At 43.2% G+C, this 16,745-nt stretch overlaps 1 protein-coding gene across 6 annotated transcripts in view; it reads left to right on the top strand.

Moving 5' to 3' along the window:
* Positions 1–16,745, top strand: part of SOAT2 (sterol O-acyltransferase 2) — a 170,387-nt gene that overhangs the window by 41,733 nt on the left and 111,909 nt on the right. For all 6 annotated transcript variants that reach the window (XM_075337221.1, XM_075337222.1, XM_075337224.1 and 3 more), the window contains one exon: positions 3,080–3,132. In XM_075337221.1, the coding sequence (XP_075193336.1) occupies positions 3,080–3,132 (53 nt within the window). The remainder of the gene's footprint in view (positions 1–3,079; positions 3,133–16,745) is intronic.

Raw genomic sequence — 16,745 nt, 5'->3', positions numbered from 1 at the left:
GGTAGGCGAGTCCTTCAGGCGGCGGTTGCCCACCTGTAGGAAGGGGCCGTTTTACGGCTCTATTACGAGGTATTATTTTACCCACCCAGGGACTGCTTTTGGACGTCCCAATTGTCTGGGTCTCCCAATGGAGCAACAAAGAAGAAGAGAATTTTGTTTACTTACCGTAAATTCCTTTTCTTCTAGCTCCAATTGGGAGACCCAGCACCCGCCCCTGTTCCCTTCGGGCTGTTGTTTTTTTGTGTACACATGTTGTTCATGTTGAATGGTTTTCAGTTTTTTCCGAACTTTCTTCGGATTGAATTTACTTTAAACCAATTTATAAGTTTCCTCCTTACTGCTTTTGCACCAAAACTGAGGAGCCCGTGATGCACGGGGGGGTGTATAGGCAGAAGGGGAGGGGCTTTACGCTTTTAAGTGTAATACTTTGTGTGGCCTCCGGAGGCAGAAGCTATACACCCAATTGTCTGGGTCTCCCAATTGGAGCTAGAAGAAAAGGAGTTTACGGTAAGTAAACAAAATTCCCTTCTTTTGTGGTTTCAATGCACACATAGGGAAATAAACATGTGTAATTGCAATCATTTTTTGAAAGAAATACTTCATTTTCTGGAAAAATTTCCCGAGTGCCAATACTTTTGGCCACAACTGTATATGCGTATATGGATGCCAGCGGCAAAGCCACTGAAATAGTGACCAAAAAGACATCAAAGAGAAAATCACAAACCAGTGCTTTCCTGAAGCTCTTTCAGTGTTTTGCAGGAGTTCTTCTTTTCCTGTAGCATTTCCAGAAGACTTATTTTTTTCTTTTCTGGAAGTTTGTTTGCCTTAAGCAGTTTTTGTATCCTTTTGATTTGATGATATCTTCCCTTGATTAGATAGGTTTCCTTTAGGATCTGCTTCAAGGAAGTCACTTGCCCTTTTGTTTTCACTAGGCACTTTTCAAAAGCTTTTCAGGACAGAAAAACAGCAAAAAAATTTCTTCATAAGAGCAGCAAAGTAGATTTCTCATAGTAGTAAATAAGAAGAGTTTTACAGGTTTTTTTTTTTTTTTTTAAACTATTAATAATCTAATATATAAAGCTGAGTGTATGTATGTGTATGTGTGTATAAAGGAGCTAAAGGAATCCGCACCGTCGTATTTTACAATCACGAAATTTTGCACAGACACCTCATTTGACTCAGTGAACATCATAGACTATAGGGTTCTTTACACGTAGCGATGTTGTGCGCGATAGCACCCGCCCACGTCGCTGTTTTGTCATGGGGGTGATCGCTGCCGTAGCGAACAATATCGCTACGGCAGCTTCACACGCACATACCTGCTTAGCAACGTCACTGGAGACAACCGAACAATCTCTCCTTTAAGGGGGAGGTTCGTGCGGCGTCACTGCGATGTCACTAAGTGGCCACCCAATAGCAGAGGAAGGGTGGAGATGAGCGGCCACAACATGCCGCCCACCTCCTTCCTTCCGCATAGCCGGTGGACGCAGGTAAGGAGATGTTCGTCGTTCCTGTGGTGTCACACATAGCGATGTGTGATGCCGCAGGAACGACGAACAACCAGCGGCATGCACCACCAACGATATTATGAAAAGGAGCAACGTGTCAACGATTAACGATTTTTGACGTTTTTGCAATCGTTGATCGTCGCTCATAGCTGTCACACATTGCGATGTCGCTAACGAGGCCGGATGTGCGTCACAAACAACGTGACCCCGACGATATATCGTTAGCGATGTCGCAGCGTGTAAAGCACCCTTATGTTTTGATGGGAAAATTTAACGCCGCACTTTAGTTACTCTCCAAAAAACCTGCCTCCATTAAAGTCAATGGAGCTGGGAGCTGCAGGTCATTAATAGGAGCTGTGATTGGTTGCTATAGAAATGAAGGAAATTCTTAGTATAAGAAACTTATGTGTCAGTTAATATGATTTCTGTGGAGAGACGTACACAGACAGAGACAGACAGACAGAGAAAGAGGTAGACAGGGAAAGAGACAGACAGACAGGCAGACTGGGAAAAACACACAGGGAAAGAGACAGGGAAAGAGGCAGAGAGACAGGGAAAGAGGCAGAGAGACAGGGAAAGAGGCAGAGAGACAGGGAAAGAAGCAGGGAAAGAGACGCAGAGAGACAGGGGAAAAAGACGCAGAGAGACAGGGAAAGAGACACAGAGAGACAGGGAAAGAGACGCAGAGAGACAGGGAAAGAGATGCAGAGAGACAGGCAAAGAGGCAGAGAGACAGGGAAAGAGGCAGAGAGACAGGGAAAGAGGCAGAGAGACAGGGAAAGAGGCAGAGAGACAGGGAAAGAGGCAGAGAAACAAGGAAAGAGGCAGAGAGACAGGGAAAGAGGCAGAGAGAAAGGGAAAGAGGCAGAGAGACAGGGAAAGAGGCAGAGAAAGAGATGCAGAGAGACAGGGAAAGAGGCAGTGAGAGGGAAAGAGACAGAGAGACAGGGAAAGAGACAGAGAGACAGGGAAAGAGGCAGAGAGACAGGGAAAGAGGCAGAGAGACAGGGAAAGAGTCAAAGAGACAGGGAAAGAGGCAGAAAGACAGAAAAGAGGCAGAGAGACAGAGAAAGAGGCAGAGAGACAGGGAAAGAGGCAGAGAAATAGACGCAGAGAGACAGGGAAAGAGACGCAGGGAGACAAGGAAAGAGGCAGTGACACAGGGAAAGAGACAGAGAGACAGGGAAAGAGACAGAAAGACAGAGAAAGAGGCAGAGAAAGAGACGCAGAGAGACAGGGAAAGAGACGCAGAGGTACAGGGAAAGAGGCAGGGAAAGAGATGCAGAGAGACAGGGAAAGAGACAGGAAGAGGCAGACAGGCTAAGAGACAAACAAACAGACAGAGAAAGTGACAGGCCAAGAGAGAGACAGACAGAGAAAGTGACAGGCCAAGAGAGACAGACAGACAGACAGAGACTGGGAGAGAGACAGAGAAACAATTGCTATCCCGGGCAATGCCGGGTACTACAGCTAGTAGTCGATAAAATATAATTTTGAAACTTTGATATAAACGGGGGAAAAAACTGCCTGAAAACTGTCATATACTGACCCTTCTCGTATCGTCAACACAGGTGACGTCTCTGATCAAATCAATGGCCTTATAGAATGGAAGAGACACATGGAGGTAGGTGATCTGTGGTCTTGTATACTGAATATTCATACCTGTTCATTATATTATGTGATCACATTGTGGAGATGGGGGAATGGGTAAGGGATCTGATGAAAGACTGTGACGCAGTGTGTGATCACAATGGCCGAACACATTGCCCCAGCAAACTCCTCTTTCCTCCATCAAGTGAATACCATACTGGTAAGTTGGCCATATTGTGTATGTGTGTGAGGTGAAGAGTTTTTCTTTTAGTCCCCCTGAGTACAAGGATGTGAAAGTTTAGCTCTGTACAACACTGCAGAATATGTTAGTGCTTTACAAGTGACAGGAAAGAAAGAAGAAAAGCTACTGCTCTGTGAAAGTCTATTGTTCTCCAGGCAGGAACTGTGAAATCACTTGAAGGGAATCTGTCATTAGGTTTTTACTATGTACAATGGGTATGGACAGTATTCAGACCCCTTTAAATTTTTCACTTTTTGGTTCATTGCAGTCATTTGGTAAATTCAAAAAAGTTCTTTTCTTCTCATTAATGTACACTCTGCACCCCATCTTGTCAGAATAAAACAGAAATGTAGAAGTTTTTGCAAATTTATTAAGCAAGAAAAATTGATTGGTCATAAATATTCAGCCCCTTGTGATCCTCCTTGAGATGGTTCTACTCCTTCATTGGAGTCCAGCTGTTTTTAATTAAACTGATAGGACTTGATTCGGAAAGGCACACACCTGTCTATATAATCTATCACAGTACATGTCAGACCAAATGAGAATAATGAAGTCAAAGGAACTGCCCAAGGAGCTCAGAGACAGAATTGTGGCAAGGCACAGATCTGGCCAAGGTTACAAAATAATTTCTTCAGTACTCAAAGTTCCTAAGAGCACAGTGACCTCCATAATCCTTAAATGGAAGAGGTTTGGGACCACCAGAACTCTTCCTAGACCTGACCGTCCAGCTAAACTAAGCAATCGTGGGAGAAGAGCCTTGGTGGGAGAGGTAAAGAAGAACCCCAAGATCACTGTGGCTGAGCTCCAGAGATGCAGTAGGGAGATGGGAGAAAGTTCCAAAAAGTCAACTGCAGCCCTCCACCAGTTGGACCTTTATAGCAGAAAGGCCTGACGGAAGTCTCTCTTCAGCGTAAGAAAGCCCGCATAGAGTATGCAAAAAAACACACGAAGGACCCCCAGACTATGGGAAATATAATTCTCTGGTCTGATAAGATGAAGATAGACCTTTTTGATGATAATTCTAAGCGGTATGTGTGGATAAAACCAGGCACTGCTCATCACCTGCCCAATACAATCACAACAGTGAAACGTGGTGGTGGCAACCTCATGCTATGGGGGTGTTTTTCAGCTGCAGGGCAGAAAGACTGGTTGCAATTGAAGGAAAGATGAATGCGGCCAAGTACAGAGATATCCTGGAAGAAAACCTCTTCCAGAGTGCTCTGGACCTGAGACTTGGCCAAAGGTCCACCTTCAAACAAGATAATGACCCTAAGTACACAGCTAAAATAACAAAGGAGTGGCTTCAGAACAACTCTGTGACCATTCTTGACTGGCCCAGCCAGAGCCCTGACCTAAACCCAATTGAGCATCTCTGGAGAGACCTGAAAATGGCTGTCCACCAACTTTCACCATCCAACCTGACAGAACTGGAGAGGATCTGAAATGAAGAATGACAGAGGATCCCCAAATCCAGGTGTGAAAAACGTGTGTTGCATCATTCCCAGAATCACTGGCTAATATGAACAAAAACTATTAAAATTTAACTTTTATTGTTTAAATTTAAAATATGCACGACCTATTCACATTTTTATCTGACACCTATCTGAGTCCAAATATTTTTAAGGCAACCGGGCTCAGATACTAATTTTTTTTCTCATATATGGACCCTATTACAATTATCAGCTTCATATTATTGCAGGATCTTTTTGATAATTGAATATTCCACACAAATTTATAAAGTGACTAGTGCCTATAATCCTTAGCTCTAGTGTACCTCTTAATAAAATGATTAGTGCCTATAACCAATAATTCCTATTGCACCTTGGCACTATTATTTTAGTCACCTATCCCCCTAAATTATCACTCCATGGTGCCAGTCCTTTTATTTCTAAAGTGACTTGTGCCTATTTCCAATTAGGCATGAGTTACCTTAATAATAGGCACATAAAATTTCCTATGATTGACGCGTTTCAAACGCTGGGTCTTTAGTCATAATTTATGACTAAAGACCCAGCGTTTGAAACGCGTCAATCATAGGAAATTTTATCCTCACCATGTATTTTATCTATTAGGAATTAAAGATGTTTTTTTAATCTTCAACAATTTCTGTCTGCATGGACGTTTTGTGCCGGAGTAGCTCCTCACTTTGTATGTGTAACATCCCAGGGTGTCGGGGAAAGATACTCGTCACCAGGCCATTGAGGGTCAGGGGATGTCACGGGTGGCCCTGCCCGGTTTCGTGACCCCAAGGTGTACATGGAGAGAGATGGGTGGATAAAGGTGATGGTGGAGGTTGTTGTCGTGACACCACCTGCGGTATGCGCCAGGGAATTAGCCGCCACTGCTGTCGCTGTCCTCCGGGGCGGGTAGTAGTAGCAGCAAAGATAGTTTCGCTCCCCACAGGTGGAGCGGGCCCCGGGAAGGATGATGAGGGCTGTAGTAGTGGTGGCATGGGCCGTTGGCACGGGACGGCATCGCCGGTAATAAGAGTCCGAGTAGGCTGCTGCGGTTCCAGGTTGTTTTACTCACTGTTATGCCGTGCGCCCGGGTAGTGCCGGTCACCCGATGTGATGGGCCCCGTCGACCTCGGATAAGTTGGAAGAAGCTACGGTGTTTGGAAAATGTACTTTCTAAGAGTTGCCCCTCCAGTAGTGAGGATCCTGGGCTGAGTGGTCCGCTCCAAGCCACAGGCCCCGTGAAAGGATAAAAAGGAAGAAGGTGGTGGTGACATGTCGCCAGAACAGAAGTCCTGGGTAGACTGACTGAAGATTGTGTGAGTTGCTCCTACTTCTACCCAAAGTGGAACCCGCCCCCCAGGTGGCTGGCTTCAGTGGCCAGGAAAGTCCCATACATCGTGATGGCCACCCCCCTATCTACCCTGGGCCATCCCCCCCAGTGGAAAGGCACCTGACTGTATGTAAGATGTGAATGTGGAACACCGGTGATTAACCCCCTCCTTACCCAAGGCGATTACTGCACCTTAAATAAGGTGTAATACTTTGTGGTGACTGGAGCCGCAGGGGTGCCACATGCTATACACGATGCTGTGGTATAAGGGACATGTGTAGCAATTATGCATGAGTTACCTTAATACTAGTGCCAAGGTGCAATAGGAATTATTGGTTATAGGCACTAATCACTTTATAAAAGGTACACTAGAGCTAAGGATTATAGGCACTAGTCACTTTATTCAATTATCAAAAAGATCCTGCAATAATATGAAGCTGATAATTGCAATAGGGTCCATATATGAGACAAAATATTAGTATCTGAGCCCCATTGTCTTACAAATATTTGGACTCAGATAGGCTTCAGATAAAAATGTGAATAGTTCGTGCATATTTTAAATTTAAACAATAAAAGTTAAATTTTAATAATTTTTGTTCACATTAGCCTGTGATTCTACTAAATTAGTGGACAAGATAATCCAGGTCGTCACAGTGAGATAATTGCATCATTCCCAAGAAGACTCATGGCTGTACTAGCTAAAAAGGGTACTTCTACTCAATACTGAGCAAATGGTCTGAATACTTATGACCATGTGAAATTTCAGTTTTTCATGTTTAAAACATTTGCAAAAATTTCTGCTTTTTTCTGACAAGATGGGGTGCAGAGTGTACATTAATGAGAAAAAAAAATAACTTTTTTGAATTTACCAAATGGCTGCAATGAAACAAAGAGTGAAAAATTTAAAGGGGTCTAAATACTTTCCGTACCCACTATAATTTGAGAGCAGGGGCTGAGGCGCAGATTCCAGCAATGTGTCCCTTACTAGTCTGTGTGCTAATGTTTCAATACAATCAGTGTTTTATCAGCAGGAGATTATCAGTGTAGGACAAGCTGCCTCATGCCTCCTACTCCTGCTCTGTGTAACCTCAAACTCCCCACTGATTAGCAGCTTTCTATAAATGCACAGTGAATGCTGCCAATCAGTGGTGTGGGTGGGATTATACACAGATCATCATTCAGAGAACTGGTAGCAGAGGAAACCTGTGGTTTTATCACAACTGCTGCACCCAGCAAACTAAGTGACACAGTGCTGGAATCAGGATCTCTGCCCCTATATCAAGCTGCTCTCAGATGAGTTAGAAATAATTGGTGACAGACTCTCTAAGGAATTTTCACACTAAGTGTTTTCATGTAGAAAATCCACTTCTAAGAGATATTTGTGGTATTTGGTATGGTTTTGTAAAGACGTGTTTTCTTTTTTATGCTGTTTTGATGGGATTTTTTTTAATTATATTGTGAATAGCAGGAAGGCATGTTTTTTGTCGCATTTCTGGTACAAATGCCTTGTCAAAAAAGCATAGAAAAACCACAGCAAAACCTAAATTTTGCCCTGATTTACACAAGAAAAACATGCTAAATTATTGATACAACACTTCTAACAAATGTTAAAAAAAGAAAATCATAGAAAACAAATCACTGGCACTTTAGGCAAATCTTCACTCAAAAGCAAGCAGATTTGAAGCATGGGTTTTCCCGCAGATTCTATGCCAAAAACAGCATGTAAAAACTGTGTGTGAACTATCCTTAAGATAAGTGAACGCAACCTTTCTTTCATCCGGAAACCGCCTTAAATCCTATCACAAAAGCTCCCTAAAGAATGACCATGTACATTACTATGTAAGAATGACTTGCTAGTCACATGTTTACATGGCTTTTAAATGCCTTTTTCCTGCTTCAGGTTTCTAAAAACACCAAGTGGTTAGAAGAAGTCACCTGTCCATTCCTAACTTAATTCGTATGGTAAAAAAAACCCACAAAACACCTTTTCTCAATATACTGACACACAAAAAAGTGAATAAAAAGCAATAAAAAGTAATATGTAAAAAAAAGAATGGCACCTTGTTTCCCCGAAAATAAGACAGGGGCTTATATTATTTCTGCTTTTAAAACTGTGCTAGGGCTTATTTTCTGGGAGTGTCTTATATTTGATCCCCCAATGCCTCCTGAATTAGTGCCTGAGGATTGACCCACAATCCTCAGTATCTTTCCTGAGCTGACAGTGACAGTTGCATAGAAAGAAACACTGTCACGCTCAGATAAGGAGTGCTGCCAAAGATTACAGCGAGAACGCGCCTGCTAATTACCCTGCCTACCGCTCCGAGTCCTGCACCCACACCCTCTGCCTGCTGTACTGTGGATCACACCACAATCCTGGGTATCTCTCCTGATCTGACAGTGACAGCTAGAAAGAAACGCTTTGCATAGAAAGAAACGCTTTGCATAGAAAGAAACGCTTTGTTAGAAAGAAACGCTTTGCATAGAAAGAAACGCTGTCACTCTCAGATCAGGAGTGCGGCTAATTAAGTGAATGAATATTCAGCCTGATACCCCCTGAGTCCTGCACAGGCACCCGTACGCTATGCCTGCTGTATTAGCGATACTTCCAGCCCGAGGATATTATCACAATCCTCGGCGACTCTGCTCAGCTGAGTGTAACAGTTGTATAGATATACACGCTGTTACACTCAGCTGAGGAGAGTCGCCGAGGATTGTGACACGATCCTCGGCTGGCAGCACCGATAATACAGCCGGCATAGAGTGCGGGTGCCGGTCCAGGACTGGAGTGGTGAGTGGGATTATGGGGAATGAGGCTGATTATTCATTCACTTAATTAGCTGACTAGTTCTTATTGCAATCTTAGGCGGCACTCCTGATCTGAGAGTGACAGCACGAGCGATCGTACCCGCCCCCGTCGTTTGTGCGTCACAGGCAATTTGTTGCCCGTGTCGCACAAAGTCATTAACCCCCTGTCACACGCACTTACCTCCCGGACGACCTCCCTGTGGGCAGCGAACATCCTCTTCCTGAAGCGGGTGGGACGTTCGGCGTCACAGCGACGTCACACAGCGGCCGGCCAATAGAAGCGGAGGGGCGGAGATGAGCGGGATGTAAACATCCCGCCCACCTTCTTCCTTCCGCATTGCCGGCGGGATGCAGGTAAGCTGTGTTCATCATTCCCGGGGTGTCACATGGAGCGATGTGTGCTGCCCCGGGAAGGATGAACAACCGGCGCACAGAAGAACGACTTGTTGAAAATGAGCGACGTGTCAACGAGCAACGATAAGGTGAGTATTTTTGCTCGTTCACCGTTGCTCGTAGCTGTCACACGCTACGATATATCAAACGATGCCGGATGTGCATCACTTACGACGTGACCCTGGCGACATATCGCCCGATATATCGTACCATGTGACGCCGACATGAGGCTTATATTTCAAGCCTATTCCAAAAAGGCCAAAAAATCCTGCTAGGGCTTATTTTCAGGGAAACAATGTAGAAATGAAAATGCAAAACCTTCTCGCAAAAAACAAGCCCTTATATGGCTCAGTTGGAAAAAAAGTAATAGTTACACCCCTCAAAAAATGGCGATGCAAAAACAATTTGTTTGTAAAATATTGTTTTTAGTATGTAAAAGTAGCAAAGCATAAACAAAAGCTACGTATATTATGGTATTACCGTAACCATATGGACTCGAACAGTTAAGGTACCGTCACACATAACGAGATCGCTAGCGAGATAACAGCTGAGTCACGGTTTCTGCAATAGCGATCCCGTTAGCGATCTTGTTATGTGTGACACCTACCAGCGATCAGGCCCCTGCTGTGAGATCTCTAGTCGTTGCAAAATTGTCCAGGCCATTTTCTTCAAAGGCGATGTCCTGCTGGGCAGAACACATCACTGTGTTTGACACTGTGTGACAGGATCACAGTGACTGCTGAGATCGTTATACAGGTCGCTACTGTGACCTGTATTGATCCTGCATCGCTGGTAAGATCTGACTGTGTGACTTCTCACCTGCGACCTCCCAGAGACTTACCAGTGATCCCTATCAGGTCGCATCGTTTTCGGGATCACTGGTAAGTCGTTGTGTGTGACTGGGCCTTAAATCGGTCTTATGACTTTTACCCCAGGGTTAACTACGTAAAAAAAAACCAAAACAATAAGTGAATTGCTCGTTTTGTTCATTCTTCATCTGAAAAATCTGAATACAAAGCGATCAAACGTGATATATTCCCCAAAGTGGTACCAAAAAAAATCTACAACTTCTTATGCAAAAAATAACTCATTAGACAGCCCTGTTTGCCGAAAAATAAAAGTCACAGCTCTCAGAATATTGAGATGGAAAAACTATTTATTATAATAAATGTAATCGCACAGACCCAAAGAATAAATCTTACCTATCACTAATAGCGCAGGGTGAAACATGTAAAATAAAAATAAGAACTATTCTTGTACTGCTATTTCTCTATTCTACTCCCAAAAATCAGAATAAGGCTCAGCTGATATTTATCTTGCGCTCTCCACTGAGTACTTACTTTGGGATTTCCGTGTAAATCCCAAAAACTGCAATTCAGGCAAAGCCTCTGTTGGAACCACTCACTTTCATGAGGCAGATGGAAACATTTTGAACTCCATCTGGTCTCTGTTTCGGGGGTGTCCCATCATTTTAGGCATCTTTTTAGCGCACAAATGTTGACCATCACACATGTGCACTCCAAAAAAGAAGGGCACCAGCGAAACAGACGCCAAACAGTGTCCAAAGTGTCTCCATTTGGTGTAGTGAGCAGTTCCGTCCGGTATTACGTCTGAATCACATTTTTGGGTGATTTACATAGAAACCCCGATGTAAGTGCTCAGCGCAGAACACAAGAATGTGATTCCAGCCATAAAATTGAAAGTGATCAAAAAATGTTCTGTACCCCAAAATGTTACCAATAAAATCCATAACTTATCCTTCACAAACCCAGTCCCCACTCAGGTTTGTCATCTGTCACTGGAAATATCGGGGGACCCACGTTACTGGTAGAATAAAGACTAAAGTGATATGGCTCCCACCCCTCACGTAAAATCCAATGCAATCTGCGCTCCCAATTCTAAATGCCCCCCTCCTTCTGAGCCCCCCCCCCGTGCCTAAACCACCATAAAAGGCCACATGTGCGACATTATTGTAGTGGGGAGAGCGCACTTAATTTACGGGGTGCATGTCTCCAGAAGCACAAGCTGAGCCCAATGTATGGGGGTACTACAATGTATGGTGGCACAATATATATGCACTAAACTGGCATTTTTTATTCTCCAGAAAAAGAGCGTGCCGTGGATGCTACAAAATAATCACTGCAGCCATAGATAAATGAATTGGGATGTGAAATTTCCACAATAGGGTCACTTTTGTTTTTTTCTATTGTTCTGGCATCTTAAGGCTATGTTCACACACTGCGTTTTTTACCTGCGTTTTGGGTCCGTTTTGGGTCCGTTTTTGCTGCAGAAATTTCTTGAGAAATTCTTGTAACCTTTCTGCAGACATTCCCCAGCAAAACCTATGGCAAAAAAAATTAGCTGTGCGCACACTGCGTTTTTTTCTTAAGAAAATTCTTTCAGTAGATTTTCTTAAGAAAAAGAATGAGCATGTCACTTCTTTTCTGCAGCTAACTGCGTTTTTTGCCATAGATAATTGACACAATAACGCAGGGAGCAACCAGCGGTAAAAACGCACCAAAAACGCACCGAAAACGCACCAAAAACGCACCGAAAACGCGGCAAAAACGCAGGTGCGTTTTTGATGCGTTTTTTAACGCAGGTGCACTAATCCTTCACTCTTAAGAAATTTCTTAAGAAATTTCTTAAGAAAAATCATTTTTCTAGTGTGAACATAGCCTAAGGGCTCCGCAAATGTTGCCTGCAAAGTATTCTAGCAATAGCTCCTTCCTGCTTAGCCTTGCCGTGTGGCCAAACAGTAGTTTCTGATGACATATAGGGCATCACTGCATTCTGGAGAACTTGTGCAATAAATTGTGGGGTCCATTTTCATCTTTTAACCCTTGTGTACCTGACAAATTTGTAGCTAATAAAAATATTACATTTTTTACCACTAAAATGTTATATGTCCACATCCCTATGTTATAAAATTCTGTGAGGCACCTGTGGGTTCAAAATACTCACTACACCCCTAGATGACCTTTTTAATATGGGGTCACTTGTGGAGTTTCTGCTGATCGGGCACCTCAGGGGCTCGGCTAATAGAGGCCACAATCTATTAAAATTGATTCTGCGGTCTTAATACGCTAAAGGGTGCTTTACAAGCTGCGACATCGCTAACGATATATCGTCAGGGTCACGTCCTTAGTGACGCACATCCGGCGCCGTTAGCGACATCGCAGCGTGTGACACCTAGGAGCGACGATCAACGATCGCAAAAACGTCAAAAATCGTTGATCGTTGACATGTCGCTCCTTTTCATAATATCGCTGGTGGTGCATGCGGGTGGTTGTTCGTTGTTCCTGCGGCGTCACACATCGCTATGTGTGACACCGCAGGAATGACGTACATCTCCTTACCTGCGTCCACCGGCAATGAGGAAGGAAGGAGGTGGGCGGCATGTTCCGGCCGCTCATCTCCGCCCCTCCTCTGCTATTGGGTGACCGCTTAGGGACACCGCAGTGACGCCGCTATGACGCCGAACGCACCTCCCCCTTGAAGGAGGGATTGTTCGGCGGTCACAGCAACGTCGCTGAAAAGGTATGTGCGTGTGACACGGCCGTAGTGATAATGTTCGCTACGGCAGCAAGCACTAAATGTCGCACGAACGACAGGGGCGGGTGCTATCGCGCACCACAACGCTAGCTATCGCTAGCGATGTAGCAGCATGTAAAGCACCCTTTAGTTGTGCTCCTTCCCATTTGATCTTCGCTATGTGCTCCAAATAGTAGTGTACAATCACATATGGGGTACTGCCATGTTCGGTAAAAATTGCATAACAAATTGTCCTGTCCATTTTCTCCTATTTCCCTTTTTGTGAATTAAACTTTTGAGGCTAAAGTAAAATTTATAAGCCCAAAATTAGAAGATTTGACCAAAAATTGTTTTACACAACCCGTAACCTACTGGGTTATACGAATACAAATACAACAAAATTATCCCAATAACAACTATGAAATAATTAAAAAGGTTTTTATTGATGGCACATTAAAAAACATAATAGACACAGACATGATTTAAAATAGATAAAATAAATGAACCTGAAGGCAGGGAGAGCAGGTCATTCACCATTAATGATAGAGTATATGCAATAGAAAATAACTACAGATTGAAATATTATAGTCAGTCACTATATATAAACATTAAAGTGGTAATGCAAGTTATAATAAACTCATATTGGTAAAATACCTAATATAACCGCATCCCAAAATTACCTCACTGACGTTAATCTACTGACATAGATATACCAGACCTGCTGTCAAAATGGTAGTGTGACACAGCTCCCCCGCCACACACTCCAACGCGCGTTTCACACCGCTTCCTCAGGGACTGACTGACTATAATATAATAATAATAATATAATATAGTCAGTGACTGACTATAATATTTCAATTTGCAGGGATTTTCTATTGCATATACTCTATCATTAATGGTGTATGACCTGCTCTCCCTGCCTTCAGGTTCATTTATTTTATCTATTTTAAATCATGTCTGTGTCTATTATGTTTTTTAATGTGCCATCAATAAAACCTTTTTAATTATTTCATAGTTGTTATTGGGATAATTTTGTTGTATAAAGTAAAATTTAGTGGAAAACCCTACATTTCTCGTTTTCACCACTTAATCTAAGAAAATTCAGTGTAGTTTGTGGGTTAAAAATACTCATCAGACTAATAGATAACCTCATTATAGAGTTTAGTTTGCCAAACGGGGTCACATGTGGGTGCTTCTGCTTTTTTTGGCACCTCAAGGGCTTTGGAAATGCAGCATGTTGTCCAAGTTTGCATTGCAAAAATCAAATGGCTCTATTTGTTTTCCGAGCCCTGCCATGTGCCAAAATGTTAGTTTTTGATCCTGTATGAGATGTCACTGTGTTCAGAACAAATTACGTACCAAATTATGGTGTCTGTTTTCTGCTATGATCCATTGTCAAAATTACAAATTTTGGGCTAAATTAACATTTTAGAGAGAAAAAAACTAACCACATATTAATAAGTTATTTGAAGCACCTATGGGATCAAAATGCTCAACACCCCCCTACATAAATTCCTTGGTTGGTATCATTTCCAAAATGTGGCGAGTTTCTGATGTTTTGGTACCTTAAGCCTGCTTTACACCATACAATCCAGCATACGATATCGTATGCGATCGTACCTGCCCCCATCGTATGTGCGGCACGTTCAATTTGTTGAATGTGTCGCACAAACGAATAACCCCCCCGTCACACGTACTTACCCCTCCATACGACCTCAATGTGGGCGGTGAACATCCACTTCCTGGAGTGGGAGGGACGTTCGGCGTCACATTGACGTCACGCGGCAGCCAGCCAATAGAAGCGGAGGGGCGGAGATGAGCCGGACATAAACATCCCGCCCACCTCCTTCCTTCTGCATTGCCGGCGGGAGCCGTAGGACGTAGGTAAGATCTGTTCATCGTTCCCGGGGTACACTGCGTTGTGTGCTACCTCGGGTACCATGAACAACCTGACGTTCATTTTTTAGGAAATGAACGACGTGCGTGCGATGAAGGTTTTACCATTCAATCACATGTAGCTGTTACATGCTACAATGTAACTTACGATGTCGGATGTGCGTCACTTACGACGTGAACCCGCCGACACATCGTAAGATATATTGTAGCGTGTAAAGCGCCCTTTAGGGGGCTCTGAAAATGTGACACGGTGCCACAATCTATTTCAGCCTAATTTATGTTCCAAAATTCAAATATTGCTCCTTCCCTTCCGAGCCCGGCCATTTATCCAAACAGGGGTTTCTAACTACATGGGGTGTCAATGTGCTCAGAAGAAAGTGGGTGACACATTTTTGGTGTCCATTTTGTCGTGCTATTCCTTGTAAAAGTGAATACATTGGGGCTAAAGCAACATTTTTAGGTAAAATGTAAAAAAAAAATATATATATTTTTTTTTATTCCACTTCACTTTACATTAGTTCCTGTGAAGCACCTAAATAGTTAATAAACTTCTTGGGATGGTTTTGTACATTTTGTTGGAAAATGAGAAATTGCTGATTAAACTTTTAACCCTTCTAACTATATATTTTTTTATGTTTCAAAAATTGCTTTGATGTAAAATAGACATGTGACATGACTAGGGTAGTGTAAAGTGTCCAAGCACAAAATCACATAAAGCTGAGTGACATTTGAAATATACGGCCACAGAAGCCTTTATTAATTACCATTAATAACATACTCAATATAATAACTATAACCTTTCCTCTGAGGAGATCCTGGATGGCCTAAACCACTGAACAACACCAGAATACCATCCCCAGTCACACCACTCCGACTCAGGGCTGACAAATGTAACAGTGCTGTCCCTTCCAAATTTTAACCTGTTCCCCGGGAACCATCCCAGCAAGAACTTAACAATAACCAATCATGAGGGGTCAGCAGACCTCCGATGTGACCCTTTACTCCATTAAACAAAGTCATCCTTGACCTCCTCAGAGATCGGACACGAAACCTTGCTCCTGAGAGTCCCGCCACACCTTTATCATATTATTTTTTTTTCTGTCAAATCCATATTCCACAAATCCAAGCCCATATCATTCCAGTGAACCCGATCCTCTCATAGGAAATCTGGGTCTGGTACCACTAACTGTCTATCACGCACTAATACTCCACCATTTCTACCCACAAATTTTTTAAACAGCGCTATTCACTCTCCCCCTGGCTCTGTTAATTCTATCCACCAAGCGAGCATTCAACCAAGTAAGGAGCGCCATGACTTCTGGCCATACCACAATTACCATCGGAAATAGTTCCTGAAACCTACATAACTCCAATTTTTTATATCCCTGACTGGGACTTTGGCTGACCGAACGCCCAAGTCATTTCCCCCAACATGCAATACCCTAACAACCGGATAGCGATCCAGTCTGGCACAATAATGGAGTTGTCCGGCCAAAAAAACTTGGCATCCGGCAAATAGGGGATTCTAAAACTGAAAGAAAAACCATTCTCTAGTAACTCCACCGCAGCCCTATCTGGATACTCCCTTAGATAAGGTACAATCACTTCGACACCTGCCGCTGTCGATCCCTTTCTGGTTAGTTTTCCCAGTACGCCCGTTGATTTTATAAAAACATTTTTGATTGTGCGTGATTTCCACCATATAAGGCACATTCATGATTAGGCTGGACTCACACAAATGTATGAAAAAACGGTCCCATTCTCATGAAGGAGAGTAGGACGATTTTTTTCTCACTTGTCATCCGTGTGCTCTCAGTGTGCTCTCCGCGTGCAATCCGTTTTTTTCTCAGCAGCTATTAGTCATTTACAGTCATGTACAGGACCATTTACAGTCATGTACAGGACCATTTACAGTCATGTACAGGACCATTTACAGTCATGTACAGGACCATTTACAGTGTTCTGTGCTACATGATAGAATTGTATCCTTA

This window comes from Anomaloglossus baeobatrachus, chromosome 2, assembly GCF_048569485.1.
Source record: "Anomaloglossus baeobatrachus isolate aAnoBae1 chromosome 2, aAnoBae1.hap1, whole genome shotgun sequence".
Lineage (NCBI taxonomy): Eukaryota > Metazoa > Chordata > Amphibia > Anura > Aromobatidae > Anomaloglossus > Anomaloglossus baeobatrachus.
Note: the sequence above shows the minus strand (reverse complement) of the source record. Positions and strands in the feature narration are given on the sequence as shown.